The sequence below is a fragment of the Aythya fuligula genome, chromosome 1 (genome assembly GCF_009819795.1).
Source record: "Aythya fuligula isolate bAytFul2 chromosome 1, bAytFul2.pri, whole genome shotgun sequence".
NCBI classification, from domain to species: domain Eukaryota; kingdom Metazoa; phylum Chordata; class Aves; order Anseriformes; family Anatidae; genus Aythya; species Aythya fuligula.
Window position 1 is genome coordinate 91,498,244 of NC_045559.1, and position 19,264 is coordinate 91,517,507.

At 41.9% G+C, this 19,264-nt stretch overlaps 1 protein-coding gene across 2 annotated transcripts in view; it reads left to right on the plus strand.

The window, feature by feature from the left end:
* The window catches only part of ALCAM (activated leukocyte cell adhesion molecule), a 114,625-nt gene that overhangs the window by 66,692 nt on the left and 28,669 nt on the right, over positions 1–19,264 (plus strand). For both annotated transcript variants that reach the window (XM_032185135.1, XM_032185141.1), the window contains exons 2-3: positions 15,240–15,340; positions 17,800–18,019. In XM_032185135.1, the coding sequence (XP_032041026.1) occupies positions 15,240–15,340; positions 17,800–18,019 (321 nt within the window). The remainder of the gene's footprint in view (positions 1–15,239; positions 15,341–17,799; positions 18,020–19,264) is intronic.

Sequence of the window (19,264 nt, forward strand, 5' to 3'; positions counted from 1 at the left end):
AATAATTCCCTAGCCTTGGTATTTCAGGGAGGGCACCATCTGGCTCCAAAAAAGAAAAAAGATTCCAGAACCAATAATTAGTTTTGAGGGTTTCTTCAGAATAATTAGGTATAACAGCATTAAAAAAAGTATGATAATTAATGCCCGTTTTCTACAGAAGCTGGAGACTATGAGAGATCGGCCTGCTTCCTCACGAGACAGAAGGACAAGCTTTTGTCTTTGAGGGCCAGGCCCTTCGTCCCACTGCTAGTTCCCTTGGCACCCCCCGGACACTCGGTGGTAGTGTGAGGTAGAGGAGAGAGGGTTTTGTTTCGTTGGGGGTGTTTGCTGACAGGGACCCGAGACCCAGCGGTGGCTGGGGGCTGCGGGGCCTACATGAATGTCCTCAGGCCTGAGGGCTGCAAGGGCTGCAGCGTGGCTGCACCGCTCAGGCATGCTTTGAGTTTGTGTCCAAAAATGAAGCAATCCCTTGCCAGGCCTTGTGAGTACTGCTTCTCTGCAGAAAATACAAGGTGACACACCTCTCTTCTACGAAAGAAGTCAGGTTCCTCTCATTTATCTGGTGGTACAGCACCGTGAAGATTTGCACAAAGGCTCTGCCCTCGAGCAGCCTATCTGCTCCAGCCTAGCACCACGGTGGCTCCTTGGCTTGGCCAACATGCATGCTGCATTGCAAACACTGGGCCTTCTGTGGTTGTTGCACCACAGTAGCATTCTGAATACATGGTCGTGTCTAGAAATGAGTAACTAGCAGTGTACACCTAAAAGTTTCTGCAAAGAATCAAAACGGCAACTCAGTCTTCTGTGCGTCTCCTCAGGGAAAAGTGGTATGGACAGCAGCAGCGCCTAGATAAGGAAATTGGTAATTATGGCCCCAATATGTAGGTCAGAACATCACGTCAAACTGTGCACTACTTAGAAGTGCAGTAGTGCATTAATGCAGTTTACAAGAGCATAATGCACTAGAGAAGCTGTCATGCTAACTAAAAGTCAATAGTCTTCTCTACAAGGAGTTTCTGGTCGGTCTTTATGGGAGATGGCCAACTTGGCAGTGACCAAGATGTGTTTTTACAGAGTTGCAATGACAGCATATATGCTTGGCCACCCTGCATGGGAAACCATGTACCTAAGGCTGGCTACTCCAAAGAAATTGCTGTTTACTCAAGCGTTCAAATCAAAATCATCCAACTCTGTGCAGTTGCTATCATTTCTGCTGCTGCTGTTCAGGAATGTCAAACTATATCAAAACCAGTGGCATATAACGAACATGTTCCCTAAAACCAGCACAGTGTGTTACACTGATAGCCAACGTTTCTCTTCCTGCAAGCCATGGATGGGATTTTACCTGAGGCTGAGGCACACAGTGCAAGCCTGGAACTGGGGAGCTCTTTGCATTGGAGTTATGCTGGGAACAGCAGTGGCTCCTCAGGCTCCTTGAAGGGCTACACAAAGGTTTGGTCTGGATGAGGTCTTTGAGCAATCAGTTGTTAGTGCCTCTATATTATCTAATACATGTTGTCCTTGGAGTTTCAAGAGGCTACCGCAGTATGTAATTGGGAGAGAGTCCTATTCAGCATAACTGTTCTCTAGTAACAGTACTGCTGTGTTGTGCCCCAGTCTTCATGCTGTGGGATTATCTGTTATTGAAGATAAATACGTGCATAAGTACTTAAAAGACTGAACTTCTGTGTTGTTTCTGTTTCTGCACGCTTCTAGTAACTCTTTGGTACCCATTTGGGGACTAAAGATGGGCCTTAAAATGCATGCTGCTGCTTTTACACTTAATAGCAACACTGTATTGGCAGAAGCAATGTCTGCAGTTGGAAAATCCGGAAAGTAAATTGTATATTAATAATAAATAAGTAAATAGGAACCTTATTTTGCATTCTCCAACCTTTCATGGTTTTCTCCAGTAGGCAGTTGAAACATATTACAGCAATTTATTCAATAACTGGCTAGTACATATATGCTGTTATGTTATATTGGAAAATCATTTGACACCATCAGCCTGTCAGCCAGATTAGATTTGCAATTGAGTGGTCCTTTTCAGCATTTTTGTATACACAGCATTATTTTAAGCAGTTTTTCTTTATTTTTTTTTTGTCAAAATAATACAGAAATCACACGTTGAAGAAAATTAACAGCACATCAGATGCTAGCTTACATATGCATGTACATATGTGAATACATACAGGGTTGAAACAGACCCCAGTATTTGGCAGCATTTCATGCCATTGCACGTCAGTAGTTTCCACAAATAGAAATGATAGGCAGTGAAATCACACCAGCCGTACGTATTTCCACATCAGTGCATCTATGTCTCACTATTGAATAAGAGCCTGTGTAATGTTAACTATTTAATTTTTATGTACTTTGTTTGTGCTGCTGCCACACCTGTTAATTTTCAGGATACTAGTTAAGACGGGCAAAGACAGAACTTTAGAGATAAAGGTGCTGCTGCTTTCTCCCGTTACTGAAAGAGCACATCTGTTTCAGCTCATCCTCCTTCAGCAGCAGACAGTTGCCAGTACCAGGGCTGGCTACAGGCATCTGTGAAATTTAAAAAGCCGTGTCTGCGAGGAGCCCATTAAATCTAAAGAGAGCCTCAAAGGAGCTGTCAGTCACTTATTTTAGCATAAATCATAAGGATTTATCACATTATACTTTCAATGAGCTCTCCCCCCTTCACACCTATGTTATTGTGCCATCAGTGAAATGATAGGTCTTGTCTCTAGGTAACAAAGACCCGCTGATGATTCCACTGAGGCTATATTAATGTCATCTGTGTCGCTTTGTCATCTACCTTATCAGCAGGGAATGCAGTTGGAAAACAGACGTAGCAGCCAAAAGCCTATCATTGACTAGGGGGATTTCCACTGAACCAGAGCCACCTGATGCACATAAAACTGAAACTTTTCATTTACCAATCGCTGGACATTTACTGTTTACAGCTGATACAGCTTATTCAACTCACCCCAAGCTACGGAAGGATAAATCTGTCTTTCATCTATGCCTTTTAAAGCTGTGAGTTCTGTGAGACTTTTTTTTTTTTTTTTTTTTTTTTTTTTTTTTTTGAGGTGTTTAATGCTTGTTTTTCACCATAAATAAACAGAGCTCATTCAAATAAAACAGTACTCTGTACACGTTATTGACAGATTGTGGTTGGTTCAGCTGGTTGGATCTAGCTCGTTGCTTTGGGAGTAAACACAGCTAAAAACATCAAGCAGCAGGTTTGGCAAATAAGACTGTACAGTATGTAAGTGTGGCAGGATACTGCCTGCTAAGTAGCTGAGGACCCTTCAGCCTTGTTGAGGGGTAGTTAGTAAAAATATTCTTCTCATTTTCATATGCATACCTGATTTCAGGTGACTGCCTCAGCAAAGCGTCAGGGGAAGTTACCGCATATATTTATGGAAGTTGCCAAGCAAACTTGCATTAACCAAACATTTTGTATCCTACTTTTTGGGGTGTAAGGGATTATTATTGCACCAGTAGTTACAGCTTTTGCAAGTGCTTCAGAGCTCTGATTAAGAAAGAGAAGCCAAAATGATGCCTTTTCCACCTAGATTCTTCTCTGCTTGCTCAAAAACCCAGGATGCTGCTACCAGACATCAAGCCAACAGCAGTTGGGATGTGAAATTTAGGACAGTTTTGCATGAGTAAGCAAATGCCCAGGTGACCACACTGATAATGTGAGGGTGAGGTTTGCAGATCTGGAACATGCAAATAGTAGATGTCTGTCCTTTTTCTTTGTTCAAGGATTACATGTCAGAGCAAACCATGATTTGAAGTAGAGGAACAACAAGCATAGTTTGTTTTTTTTTTTTTAAATAATGAAAACTGTCAGGCATTAATTTTCAACATGGAAGGATCCTAGACGGGCAGAAGGGAAGTGCCTCTCCCCATAAGGAGGATGGTAGACAGAAAACAGAAAATTCAGAGAAGAAAATTAGTTTAGAGCTGTGGCTGTTGTCGCAGTTCCTTTGCTTAAAAGGATTACAGTGGCATTGATTTAACTGCATTATTTTTTCTAATTTCTTGTTAGATTTTCTCTCATAATTCCTAATATTTTCCATTGTGTTTGTTTCCTATTCATTAATCTGGTCAGTTATTTATTGTTCTCTGTTTTTGCTCATTCTTTGCAAAAACGAACATCTGATTTGTTTTCTAATACGTTGATTTTCTCTTGAGGTTTTTTCTTGCCTAAGGGAATGTAAGAAATATTTATATGTTTTGGAGAGTACGTTATTTGTAAAATATAAATTTTTAATAAGTTGTTGCTTACTAAGAAGCTCAATATTTTCATTTACCTTTAGAGTGGGAGGTACAGATAATTCTGTTACCTGAACTGCCCAGCCTTAGGTATGTTAAGCACACTGTTTTCTCTGAAGTGGAAGTAGAGAAGGCAAGTGAGGAGAAACAACCAGCGCCAATGCTGCCGTTGGCTGTACAAAAGTGGCCATGAGCCCTCCGTGTGTTTGTTAGGGAGCAGGTGGCTTCAGGGTCAGAATTTTCTATGATGCTTCAGTCCTTGTGTGCATCCTCGCACCTGGCTGATCCCAGGAGAAGGAAAAATATGCTTATGGGCTGCTTTTCCAAAGCTAGGGGCTCGTTTGAACTATTTTGCCTTTGTTTTGATGGAAGAGTTGGAACATAGTGCAAAAGGCATACATTTCTTAGTGCATATCTCCCGGGGAAAACAAAACAAAACAAAAAACTAGTGGAATGCCCATCTGCTCTTTGTCCTCCTATCTGTTCATGGATCATCACAGACCAAAATCTAGAAGGATGTACATAGAAGGGATGCTTGTACATAGACAAGCTAGTGTGTACTTTACTGACGTATGTGGATACATGTGAACAAAAACTTGTTTTCCTGTGTTTTCCATAACTGGAAAGGAGCACCCTGGGTCAGGGCCTCTGGTGCACTACCTGTTTTTTGTTGAAAGGTCATCATGTGAAGTCTTGGCATGGTATAGCAATTGCACCTCCCCACAAACAGGAGCTGACCAAGCAGGATGCAGTGACCGCTTCCTTGCAGTCTTGTAGTTGCTTCTTCTCATCGGTGTGATCCTGTGCAGGCCAATGGAAAGAGGTTAAGGGTTGGGTGCAACAAAATCCCGGCCGTGTGGTAGGAAGGAAGCCCAGATGTGGCACCCTGAAAGAAAGAGCAGGTTTGCTTCCACGTGCCCCTGGAAGGAGCCAGCAGGTTTGACCCCTGCTGCTGTCTGCTCTCCCCTCTCAGCTTCAGTGCAGCCATGTTTCCAGAGCTTCTCTGTACAGCTGAGCTGCACAACCAAGCAGGAGGATGCAGGAGGTAGAAGTCCAGCCTCCTTTTCTCAGTTGGTGTGCTGCCAGCTTGACATTGACTAAAACTCTAGGATGACAGGGTAATATACTCTTGGAGTACCAAAACAATATCTCATAGTTCTGATATGGAAAACATACGCTGTTTAGCTTTTTATTCAGCATTTATGTATAAATTAGGTGCTTTTTCTGCAGTATTAGCCTGTGGGTATATTGATCCACACTGTCAATATCAGGTTATGAAAAAGCAAGAGGGCCAGCTCTTTATTTAAGACGCTTTCTATTGTTGTTTTTTATTTTTTTTTCTTGTTCTTGGTGTTTTTGTTGGTTTTTTTGCCTTTTTTTTTTTAACATAGGATTTTGGGGGATTTTAGGTTGTTATTTTTGAGCTACAGGTTTTCTGTGACTTAATAGAAACTACTAAGTCCCTTTAAGCTATTGGATGTTTGGCAGCATTGCGGACTAGCATAACAAGAAGATGAAAAATAATTGGAGCAGTTTCATCAAATAGGAGAGTGTTTTGGAAGGGCAGGTGAGAAGCAGAAAAGAAGTATGCTGGGGGAGCAATCAGAGGCTAACCTCGGAAAGAAGAGGTTTCATCAAAATAAAGGGGCTTTGCTGATTCCACTGCCAAAATAGATGTACCCTTTAAAGTTGAAACTTACTGCAGTATTGACGCAGGAACTATTTTTCCCAATTTTGCTGCTCATCTCTTCGCAAACAGCTTGTATCATCAACCCTTGTTAAACTACAACTCACTGCCTTGACAGATGTGCTGGAACACTTTTTTCAAAAAAAATAAAAAAAAGAAAAAGAAAAAAAACACACCATATGTTGATAACTATTTTAATAATTTTCAAATTCCTAGTATATTTTTTTAAAAAAATACATAAAACCACAGATATTCATGGCTACCTTTTGAACAGAAGTATCAAGACGTGTTGGCCATCTTCTGGCTTCCTTTGGGTTATGAGAACTCTCTGAAGAAATTACTGTAAAAGTTGTCATCAAAGAGAGTCATTAGCAGTGGTCTTTCTGTTGAAGCTTCTATTGTGAAAAAAAGTAGCTTTTTCCACATTATGGTGTTTCGTTCTTGTTTTTTTGTTTTACTTCTGACTGCAACTTGCCAATGGTGTCTTTCAGCATGATTCCATCCAACTCTTGTAGAAATTGTTTCTGCTAGCCTTATGCTAATTCAAGATTTTTAAGTAGGTATCTCTCTTTTCCCTATGCTGTATTTGCAGATACTTGCTTGGATTACGCTATGTTTTACCTACTTACAGCATGTATGTAATTTATTAAGCCTGTAAGATTTACTCAAGGAATTTGAAAATTTAGACCCACAGTTCTGTAGAACAAATGTGATTGGTTTTGGATTAGCACCAAATCCAGGAATATTTACATAATTCTGAGCCTAAACTAGGGTTTCTGTAAAATCGTGTAATTAGAAGGCCATTGAAGTCACAGGTAACATTTTGGGGTGGGTTTTTGTTGTCATTTTTAATTCGTGGAATGAAGCTTAGGACTTTCTCTTCAAAAAGAAGTTTTGCTATCCCATGCAGTACAAAGGCAGTGGTGTCTTTCGTGGGATTTCCTTCCAGTTCTGTAGTAGATTTGGGGGTCTTCTTGATTTCAAAGGGGCTGGATTAAAAAGCAGAGATGCACTTACTACTCCCAAGCAAACCAGAGCTTTGCTGGTCAAGTTTCAGAGCTGCTGGTCTTAGCAATATGCCTTATTTTCTTGGAGCTGGGTGCTGGAGCAATGGCTGAGGTGGAGCTGTAGGAAAGCTTGTGTGTTGATGCTAATAATTTTGCAGAGCATTTTGCATCGGTTGCTGAGCTTTGAACTACTCATTTGATCTCAAGCTTTGCAGATGCTAATGCTTTTGTGTGTAGTTTCAAAGCTTACCTGACCTGGAAAGCAGTGTCTGCTTTACTTTAAATTCATTATCCTTGTCACTTAATGAGGCATTCAAATATTAAGAGACGATGACGATGCACAAATTTCTTTTGCATACCTCTCAAAAATTCTAGAAATATTTTGATGCTTTTATGATTACTGCCATGATCATTGCTTTATATATAACATTCAAAGCTCCTAAAATGACAAAGTTTATTTAAAATTATTATAATAATATAATCAGTTGGGGAGTTTTGGTACATTCTGGCTGAAGAAGTTTTTCTGCTGTACGTTCTCCAGTGGTGATATAAAATGTTCAGAGGAGTGCTCAGTGTGAACATCACTAAGGCAAACTCACTGTAATGATAGCCCTGTAAACTGTGCTAAAATCTTCTGCAAAGCTGTCTGCCCCTGGAAGTACACAACTTTCTAAGACTTCTGCCTTGAGGATTGAAATTTCCCTCAAACTTCTCAAAAGCTTGCACTACGATCACCCCAAACCAAGCCACAAATGAAGCTCACAGAAAGGGAGCGTGCAAATAAGAAAGCTGTAGTCTGGTGTAGGAGGTGGGGAAAATTGCTGCCCGAGTACTGAAGCAGCTGGAAATTTTGAAATCTCAGCACAGAAATAGCCCTCAGTGAGATCAGCAGCAGTTAGGTGCCACCCAGAGTCATGTGTGGACTTTGAAAATTGTGGTTGAAGTGCTCGGTGGGTTTCTGCATGACTATTCTACCTAAACTCATGGAAGTCCCAGTCTTGAGCTCACCCGTAAGGTTACCCAGAAAGCCAAGCTGTATGCATGTGTAAGTATAGTGACAGCTGAAGAAAACTGTGGTTCCCATGACGTGCATGACTGGCTGGACTGCAGGGGGAAATACTGGTGAGAAGCACGTGTTGGCCTCCCTCCTCCTGCCCTGAGATGGAGGAGGTGGCCGGGGGTTTCCGTGTTGGCAACACGATGGAGCCCGTGCAGCCTTGGCCAGATGTAACAGGTCATCTGAGCAAGTTACAGACAGTCTCTTTGTACTGAGTAGGAAACCATTTGGATGATTTATATAGAAATTGAAATCAGGATAGCAATATTAGTTACTAGTGGTCATAGCTTGACAACATTTTAAAGGCTCAAAGATGGAAAGCGTGATTTGGGGTGTGTGTTCACACTTCTTGGCTTAAAACAAAAATTCCCTCCCAACTTTCCGTGCCACATACAATTTTTGCAGTGCAACTTGCAAGATGGGATTTCAAATAAAACATGAGCCTGTTACCACCCTTTTCACAGCTATCAATTTTTCAGTTTTGTTTTTCTTCCTCATCAAAAGTGTTGACATGTTTCCTTTAGTATTTTTCCCCCTTTATAAGGAAAACTTCTGAACGTTTCAACAAGCGTACTGCTTTGTATAGGGTAATGATACTTGAAATATGTTGATATTTGGTGCTCTCCAGCTCTGGTGCTTTCAGTGTTTCTAATGCTAACTACTCTGCCTGTTCCCTGTTCAGTACTGCCTGATGGCTTGGGTTTGTTGGGTGCCAAGCCCCACCTCCCTAATCTGCCTTTCTACTTGCCAAAATTAGTGTTAAGCACATAAGCATGCCTGTTTGGGTTTGACAGCTTGTATCTTTAGTTAAGTAGGTGTTTCTTTGACCAGCTTGTCAAAAAGGAAGTTTAACATCTTCCAGAGTAGAAACCATGTTTTGAGTTGGGTCTTGCCAAAAGAAAAAAGAAAAAAAAAAAAAAGAAAAAAAAAAGATGAATGTGCATTCCCATTCAGTTATTTCACATCTTCAAAGAGCTCAAGTAAGCACTGATGCTTCCAAAGGGTAATTGCTGTCCATTGCGTCAGTGCTTAGAAGATGATAAAGGATTTTTTTTTTTGTCCTTTGGTGTTAAAATTGCCTGCACTCTAATATTATTCAGGGATGAGAAAATGTTGAAAGAAGGCTGTGATAAAGTGCAAGAAACCTTTCAGCAAGTTCTGTTACGTTGTTTTAAAAGTATTTTGCATTAAATACTTCTGGATATGTCTTTGTGAAGTTAGTTTCAGTCTTTAGTAATACTGACGATTCTCCTGTAAGTAATATTCTTAGTCACTGGTGTGTAGATTTTTTCACTATTTAAATAGGGAGAGGTAGGAAATATACTGTTTATATAACCTCTACTAGATAACATCCACAAACACACACTCGCTTGCTCTTAACCATATATGTAAGGTGAAGATAATCAGTGTTTGAATTTTCTCGTGGTGTTTGCCCTGCTTCTGTGTTTTGATGCCCCAAAATAAGGAACAATCATGCCCACCAATTTCAAACAAGGTTTGTCATATGTGAATTTTGATAACATGAAGTGTTTTTTTTTTTTCCTTGTTTAATCAGTCTTTTGACCTCCCGAAGTGCATCTCATGTTTTGTGTGCTGTGTGTTTCTGAAAAAGTATCTTTCTGCCAGGCAAAGAAAAGGGAGAGAGAAAAACTAGTTGGAAGTGGAGTCCTATCTGAAGAGTCCAACTTCCATGCAGCAGTATGGGCTGGGGGCTAAGCTGGGAGAAAGCAGCTTTGCAGAAAAGGACCTGGGGGTGCTAGTGGACACCAAACTGAACGTGAGACAGCAGTGTGCCATAGCAGCAGAGAAGGCTGGTAGTGTCTGGGCTGCATTATGTGGAGTGCCACCAGCAGGTCAGGGAGGTAGGTGATGCTTCTCCTCTACTCGGTGCTGGGGAGGCCACACCTGAAGTGCTGGGTCCAGTCCTGGAGATCTTCAACAGCTACCTGAAGGTGGGCCTGGGCAGTCTGCTGTGGGTATACCTTAGTGAGCAGGGGATGGACCAGATGGCCTCCAGAGGGCCCTGACAACCTTAACTGTTCTGTGAACTCTCTTAATTTTCTTTCTAAATAGTACTTGTAATTAAATGAAAATTAGTTTTCAATATTAAAGTCGCCACAAAGCATTGTCAGCATCACCAAACAGTTGGGACAGGAAGCCAACTCCCAGCTCATTCAAAGCTGGACAGTTTTTGCTGATACCTTTTGCATTGCACCAACACCCAGCTGTCATTCAAATACTGCTTTGTCAATAGAATAAAACTCTGTTATTAAAAGGCAATTTTCTGATCTCAAGAACATGCAATTACTGTCTTTGTGAAGTACTGACATTTCCTGGCTGGTACCTAAATGGGTGCTCAAGAAGACCTGTGTATGGCTATGTACCCATTAGGAAATGGAGGGGAAGGCAGAAAGAAAAATGCGCCTGTGGCTACTTCAGAGCTGGTAACAAGCGAAGTAATAAAATCTGTATTTCATTAGGCAAATCTTTTTAGCCTCCCACACTGTATTACATACGAGCGAACCTGGGCTACCTCAAAATAAGCTGGGAGGGCCGAAATCTCAAGTGAAGATTTGGAGTGACAAATTTAACTGGCAGTTTCTGAAGTGGGCACTAAATGAACATAATAGCTCTTTGCTTTGGACACTTCCATTCTGGAAGACATGAATTGACCTCCTCTGTCTATGAGCATGCCAATAGCACAGGCACCGGTGTCCTGCTGTCCTCTGAGACCTTGCTCCCGAGGAGGCGTAATGGGAAGCATCATTGCTGAACCTTTCAGGAGCAGGAGCATCAGTAGTAAAAAAATCGGATGCAGAAGGAAAAGGTAGGATGTCTTTGCGCATATAAAGCATCAGTTAAACTGGTGGACTCTGGGCTGTTGAGGGAGGCTCAGTTTCCCAAGTGTCCTTTGCTTTACTGAGTGGAATTAAGCTGCACTTGGAGGCAGCCGAGCCTGCGGGTGAAGGTGCATTTTGGGCAGTATGTCTGCTACTCATATTTTTGGATACAAGTTCATGGTCTCTGGTGAATCTTGTGTCAAAAGGGTCTTTGAACAGCCTTTGGTCTGTCTTACATTTGCCTATAAATGTTACTTTTAAGCACTTCAAAAAAGGGTTTCTGCAAGACGAGCATCCGATATTTCAAATGGAAGAAAGGTGGAAAACACAGCAACTTCCCACACACCTCCTACAGCTTTTGTTGTTACCTTGGAAAAAAACATCAGTTTTCCTGATTTTTAGATATTTGCCTTCTAATCATTCCTCTTATATAACCCCACTGATTTAAAAAATAATAATTAGTCTAAATTATGACCTGCATCATGCACTCTTGTTGAAGATCTGAAAGAAAACAGTAATAGCCCCTCCTCTGCCTCTAAGCCTCTGATCAACTAGTCAGATTTTGGGTTTTGTCACCCAAGTCTGCGGGTAGTAACTGCTCGGTTCTTCCCTTGGGGAACACATGCCGAGAGGGGGACAAAGAAGGATGCCAGTTAGCACTGCCACGGGGACGTGGAAAGTGCCATAATTAATAGCATCAGCAGCAAATGTCATCTCAATTTAGCAGCATCCTGCTGGGATCTTTCTCTGACTTGAAATACCTCCTGATGCTGCGGCTTTCTTCCCGTGTCCGAACCGATGCAGAAAGGTTTAATCTGGCTCCGAGTGGAGTTTCCTCAGCACTGGGTCAAAGAGGGGGAAATGAGTTAGGAGGTACCTCAGCCTCCTCAGACCTGGATGTAGGGAACTGGAAGGTGAGCTGGGTTAACTCGGGGTACAGCTATAGCCCATAGCTAGTTCAGCAGAGCTTCTTCCCCCAGCACTTGTGGGAAGAGATCCTGCCTCTGCACCAGTGTTGTTGTTAATGATACTGCCTCAGTTTTAGAAGACAACATCTGAAAATCATGTAGGGGAGCAGGTTAAAGCCTTAATTAGCCGTAGAAAGCTGTATCAGAAATGCACCAGGGCAGGGAATGATGTTTGGTAACTTCTTGCTGCGTTATTCCCTGTAATTGCCTTCGCTCCCTCCTGCAGTTAATGAGATATGAAGGCCTTGACCTTGACCCGGGGTGGTGTTAGGGCATGGAACAATTTGTTATGTATTTGTAGTCTCTCTTTCATTTTCTCTGTCTTCAAATGAGCTGGAATCTATGTCCAAAAAAAAAAAAAAAAAAAAGTAAATAAATAAATAAAATAATAATAAAAAAGGCATTATTCTGTAGTTAAAGCTGTCATTTTCTTCTACTTTCCTCTCCATCCCACCGTTTTACAAATGCATATAATAGCTATGAAGAGGAATTTCTACATTTGTTGAGGTTTTTTGTTTGTTTGTTTTGTAATGTATTGGTTTGCAAAGTTGTTTTGCAGAGGTTACTGCAGTTCCTGCTGTGAAAGTTTGCGGTTGTTCAACTTGTTTGCACTCCTTAAACGTCCTAGATTTCTCCCTACAGAAGAGGAAGGAGAAAATTTTACTGCAGGACCTTTTGTGTTTTTCTAAAGACTGTTTCTCTGCATGTAAAGTAAAACCTATTTTTTTTTTTTTCCATTCTGTGTTAAATTCCTAGAAAACGGTATGGTTTAGCTTAGGCAGAATTTATATCAACAAGACATGATTTTACCGGGTTTTGTCCATTTGAAGGAATGCATTTCAGATGAAAGAATCCTTCAGGATCAGAGGCCAGGCTTTCCATTTATCAGGCCGTTCATTGATTACCTGCTCTGAATGCTGCAAACGTAAATCCTTTCCAGAAACAGTTTCATTCACATTCCTGGGGCTGTTTGTCAAGTATTTGGTGGCGTATGCTTGTTCCCTTAGCAACTCGCAGGGGTTAAACGACTGCCTAGGAGAGAACAGCAGCGAGCAGCCTCGCAGATCCCACAGGGTTATTTTGTTTTTCCCTAATGACGGAGCCTATCTGCTAGCAGAAAGAGCGGCTTCTGGTTTTCCGCGTGATGCAAAGTGCTGTTACGGAATGCCAAGTTACCGGTGCCTGGAATTTGAATGAGTACTAACCTGGTTACCAGTGGAATAAAGATTTGCAGGTCTCTTGTAATTTTATGCCCGTGGGAGAGAGGAACCCAGAAGGACTGTTCTCCAGCTCTAGCTGAAATGAACATTAGGATTCAGCTGGCAAAGCCTGAGTTGTGTGGTCCCCCTCCTGAAGAGCAGAACGAGGATGAATGCAAGGGAGGGGGGGTCATGGGGAGAAAATATTCCTGTTTTGAATTTTACTTCTGTTTGTAGTTTGATTTCATAAAACGTCGGCCCTATTTCATTAAAATTAAAGTTAGCTGCTCTCTCCAAAAATTTCTGCTTTGCTTGTAGAGCGTGCACTTATTCAGCGCCATCTAGTGGACCAACTGCTATTGTAAGTTAGAGAGCAAACCACGGCAAATTAGAGCATGCAGTCCTTATAATGCCAATAATGTACCCAAAGCATGTTTGTGACCAAGTATATAACAGAGTCAGAAAAAGATTAGCAGTTGTTTAGTTGATACGGCTTGCTATGATGAAAAGAAATTTTATGGTACATGCCAGCGCTGTTGCCTCTTACCTATTGAATTCCACTAGTCCATCAAGCTCCAGCTTGCTTGCCTGCTTCTCTGCTCCACCATACTGTGTTGTCTAGGCCATAAGCTTCTCTAAGGAAGGATTTAGGAATAGCATTCCTCCGTGTAGTGCCACAGAAAATAGAGAAGAGCCTAATTGGCACAGTGATGCAAATGACGAGTATTGGCTGGTGCTAACTGCGAGCTCAGAAGTCCTCACCTGAGGAAAAATGTCCTGGAGTCTGTCTAATTCAAGTTGCGGGCAAGGAGTTCAAGGTTTGGATCTTTGAAAATAACTTATGGAAAAGCAATTCCCCAGGGAAAGTCTCCTTACAGAGTATGTGTGCAAGAGAACTGTCAGGTCATCCCAGTGGCTGCTTCAAGACTCGTGGAAAGATGAAGGGGCTCTGGCTCAGGTCTTTGGGGGCACCTGGGAACAGGTTTGCTCAGCCCGTTCTCCAGCATGAGCAAGAAGGGCTGAATCACCAGAAAAATGTGTGCCTGCGAGAAGGATGGGGTGCTGCTGCAGCCGTGGCCACATCACTAGCATCCTACTACTCTCTCTTAGAGAACGTTTCCCTGGCAGCAAGCTTTCAGCTGCAAATGAAGGCAGAGCACGGAGAGGGTCCTGACTCTGTGGGCAGAAGACCCTGGCCAAAGCCGCAGACGTGTGGGCAAGAGCTGGCAGCCGCCATGCCTGCTCCGTGGCGCCGAGCGAGCACCGGAGGCCCCAAACCTCCCAGCAGTGAGCTGATGGGGCTGCGGTGTAAGGAGCACTGGGCTTCCCCGAGAGCAGGGGTGGCTGCTAAAAATAGGAGCCAAGAAATGTTGCACAGGGCAATCCTGGCAAATGCACCAGGTTTTAACATCTTCTGCTTGAAACTCCCTTGCATTTTAACAGCTCTATACTTAAGGGCCTGTTGGTTTTGTTCAGTTCGCATGTTTTAGACAATGAAAATAAGTGGGTCACTTTATACCCTGCGAATCGTATGCATTAGCACAATAACACTGTGCTGAGGTTTCTAAAAAGCTGTTTTTAAATAATTCATAGAACCATTTCACTTCAGTTTTTCAAAACGTCAGTGTACAGACTAGTTTGTTTCCTAGGTTTAACAGGATGTAGCACTCAAATAACACTCTCGTTTTCTTCCTTTCTTTTCTAAGTTTATAATGTAGTGCAGCGATCACAGTAAGGCTTGTCGGCTGACCTCATCACAGCAGAGCATTGCAGCCTAACCCCTCCAGGCAGGAGTTTTCATACCAATTTTTCATACAATAAATGTTTGGGGGTTTTCCTTCTCCAGCTTTGAGTTTGTAATGATAGCTGTGAATACCGAATGCAGTGTGCGTGGTCATCCAGTGGAGCAGGTGAAACCCTGTCTGAAAATTCATGTGGCTCCTCCTGACAGCAGCAGGAAATGTGGGTCCAAGAAGGGCGTAATGTTTAAGTAAACTCATTTATTTGCAGGGATCCTGCTTTGTTAGAGGTTTTGGGATAAACCCGATGTGCTAGAAAACAACCATTTTCAAAGAACGTGGCTTTTTTTTTTTTTGTTTTTTTTTTTTTTTTTTGTTTTTTTTGGTAGTAGCTGTGCACCAAATGTTAGCATATTGGAATTCGAGAAAACGCTTTAATTATTTCCTCTCTTTTTCTGTTTCTCCTCTAGCTCTGGGATTGTATACAGTAAATGCAATATATGGAGACACTATTACCATGCCTTGTCGTCTAGAAGTACCAGATGGTCTTATGTTTGGAAAATGGAAATATGTAAGTACAGCTTACCTTTTTGTTCATTAGAGCTGATATGAGATGTGCGCTTTTTGTGCATGAGGCTACAGGATTCCAGTTGATAGGATTTCTGCCTCATATACAAAGGTATTTATTTCTGTGTGAAAGACTGCTAGATTCCCATCTGTATAACCTCTGCCAAGTATAGATGAGAGGTTTGAGGAATTAATCTCATTGTTCAAGAGAAATAATTGTCGGGGAGTCCTCTGCCAACCTGTGTTAGAAATCTGGCATGTTACCCAGCAGCATCTCACTGGCTTGACAGAACCACCGCTGTATGTTTGAATGCTTTTGAAGCAGGCTGCCTGAGGCAGGGCCTGCCTCATCCCCAGGAAAATGCTGTCCCCGTGCTTGGTTGATGTGATAGTTGCCGGCTCAGCACCGTTTCATGACTGAGTGTATTTTATGCACAGCGAGGAGTGTGGAGCTGCAGTGGTCTCACCCTGCCTGTTTTCCCTGCTTCTGCAAAGCTGATCTAAATCTCCTTGTGTGCTCCAAACCAAAATGCTGCCAGCAAAAAGTGATTTCAACTCTGACAGTGGATTTAAAATTATTTAGTTTTCTCTATTTTAATGGCATCCACCAGTCTATTTTAAAGTAGAAGGATCTGCCTCTGTTGTTACTGCACCATCCACCTACCTCTTTTCCATGTACCTTGAGGTTTGCAGCTTTTACAGACCTCGTGCACTTGAGAATTCCTGCTGTGCAAATATGTTTTGGGATTCCAACTCAGAAGTCTGTGGAGAATGATTCCCTCAAAGGGACAGTAAAATTGTTTCATGTAACTATTGAGAAGATGCAGGGCCTGCATTTTGCAGCATAATTTTTTTTTTCTCTTGGGAAGACACAAGTCCACCTCTATGATGCAGGGCTGCTTAAGAAAAGGAAATTCATCATCTCTTTCTGGTGCATTTGGGTTGCTTGTCTCAGACAAGTGATGAGTACCAGTCAGCAAAAGGAGGCATTACAGCTTGGCCTAAGTGTGTGGACACGTCACGGGTACCATCTGCTGCTGATGGGAAGGGACACAAACCTGACGTGAAAAAAAGCAGCTGCAATTTGTATGAAATTGTTGACATAGTCAACATATAACCAAGTGAAACTGATACCAGCTCTCCCAGGGCAGCTTCCAGCTAGTAACACTTGTTTTTTGGGCGGGGAGGGTTGGTTGGTTTGTGGGATTGGGTTTTTTCAGCAGGGCGATTATTTCATCAAAAGAAAGAGGAATCCCATTTGGGCTTGAAGAGTTAAGAGCTCGTTTGTGCTTGACAGCCAACTTCTTGTGTATAAAGCTAAGGCGATGCCTTCTTTCCTGTGTGACAGACACCTGGAATAATCCAATGCTTGAAAGTGAGAAAGGGAAAAAGACTATAAGGGAATTCGAGCTTCACATTAACTGTTGTCTCCTGCTCCCAGCCCTGGCTCTGACACCACTCATCTCCTGTCACAGCATCGTCATGCTTTTGTGAGCTCTGCAGTCAAGCTGAGATATTGTGCTGGGAGCGCTGCTACTATCAGTGCTGCAAGGTGCAAAGGATAAAAGGGAACTAAAACCTTTCCTAGCCCTCAGCACGGTACTGAACATAGAGTTGGATTCAACCTTTCTCCTTGCTGTATTTAGAGGGGACCATTGTCTTGTCCCTTCTCTGTGCAGGGGGGAAATTGAAGCCCGCACCACTCAGCTTGTAACTTGGTCTCTCATGAAAATAAAATACTGATACAGTAGGTTTGTGCAACACTCTCAATTCTATATTCCTTTGTAGGATGGCAGCTGCATACTGATTGATATAAGGAGGATGTCTACAAAATTATTTTTTGAGATTATCCTGAGGGGCATAAATAAAAATATTTGATTGTATGTACATTCCCATGCCACAAGCTCTTGGGCCTTTTAAAAACAAAAAAGGGGAAAAAAAAAAAAAAAAAAAAAAAAAAAAAGAGAGAAAGCTAGAACCTAATTTAGAATAAAATAGGCAGTTATGCCTGATTAAATCCTGCATTTGGAATGAAGTCTGAATATCCCAGACAAACAATATGAATATGTAAAACAATCACAAAAAAAAGGGAAACTGAAGCTTTTGAGCTTAGCTCATAAAGGCTTCTATTTCAAATGACTTTTTCATACACACAGAGTCAGGTGGCGCCAGAAACACCACCCTTGATCTCAGAAAGCCCTGTGTTGTGCTGCAGTTTGAGTCAAAGGACGGAAATTACTTCTGCTGATGATATTCTCAACATGTACAACAGCAGCCTTAGACTAGCTCTCATATAACACTGGATTTCTTGCTTGTGTAGCAGAAGTTAATCAGCAAAAAGTAATGTCATGTATTTCAAAGATTTTTTAAATTATGGCTTTGTACCAATTGCAGATCTTCAGGAACTTCTAAAATTAATCCGAGTGTTCATGCAAAATAGAGGTGTTTATCCTTTTATTATAGGAAATGCCAAATGGATCTCCAGTATTTATTGCCTTCAGATCATCCACAAAAAAAAATGTACAGTATGATGATGTACCAGACTACAAAAACAGGTTGAGTCTCTCAGAAAACTATACATTATCCATCAGGAATGCAAGAATCAGTGATGAAAAGAGATTTGTATGTATGCTAGTAACAGAAGACGATGTTTCCGAAGAACCAACGATAGTCAAAGTCTTCAGTAAGTAAATCTCCTTGTTACTACTGTTAACTTTCATCAGTATCTGAATCATAAATTACGAAAACTTTTATTTAAGGGAAAGATTAAAGCCAAGAAAGTAAGCTTTGCTGAGTACATTACTAAGACTAGCAAATTTCTGCAGCTTTCAAAATGTAATCTACTGGTAGCATTTACGTAACGGGACTGCCTGCACTTACAATTTATTCATGATAAGTGCTGGCTCAAAGAGAATTTTAGACTTTGATAATGACTCACTTATGTGATGTCATTTGGCCTTGGAAATGAAAAATGTAAAATTAGCACTGATTATTTTTCATTTGTTCTCTAAGCAAATTTTTATGCAGGAGAGAAGCATTAACCATGTGTGGTCTAAAGGATTAGGTCAGTGTAGAGGTTTAAAGCGACTCCGAGCAGCCAGTATGCAGTGGTGTGACCTTTGAGTAAGCAAGGAGCAGGAAAACCAGCTGCTAGCCCCAAAGGCTTACTTTATTCCCAGTTGAGCTACCAGGAGGAATACCAGGCTGCAGTTCTCTTTTAGAGCAAGAAAGCGCTTCAAAGTGTATTCTGGGGCAGCCACAGAATTGGATCTGTAGGTGTTGAGGACACAGCAACAACATGTTATGGGGAACTTAGAACTAGATGTGGTCTGGTCCCATGCACTGTTGGTGGGAAGCATTAAGGGAATTTCTGAAGCATGTGTTCTGGTTTCGTGGCACCCAAAGGAACCCAGGTTGCATGCGGTGAGGCCGATCTGCAGCGAGAACCGGGGCAGTCCTGCTCTGGTCAGACATGAGCATTGGCAAACCTGATTCAGAGCTGAAACGTTCCCTCAAAAGCTGAACCGCCCAGTGGAAGGGCATTGGTTGCTCCTTTTTAGGGATGTAGGCCAGTTGAAGCTAAGGTTAGCATTTGTACATGCTGCAGTTTCAAACAGACCACGCCTTTGGCTTAAAAAACAAGAATATATTTTAGAAGGGAAACCCTTCTGGGAGAAGGTGTCAGGGAGGCTGCGGTGTTGTCTTGGCAGAAGTTCGTCAATGGCATAAATGAGTTTGAAGGTAGATTAGGAGTCAACAATAATTCCCTTTCCCCTGTTTCACTTTGCATTTGACTGTAAGAACAAGTGAATTAACGACGACAGGGACAAGCGCGCTCAGTGCACGCATAGTAAACTCAGTGCTTCAAAGGAAACGATAAAGAATTATCATGTTTACTTATCGCACAGCAGTAAATATGGAGATGAGA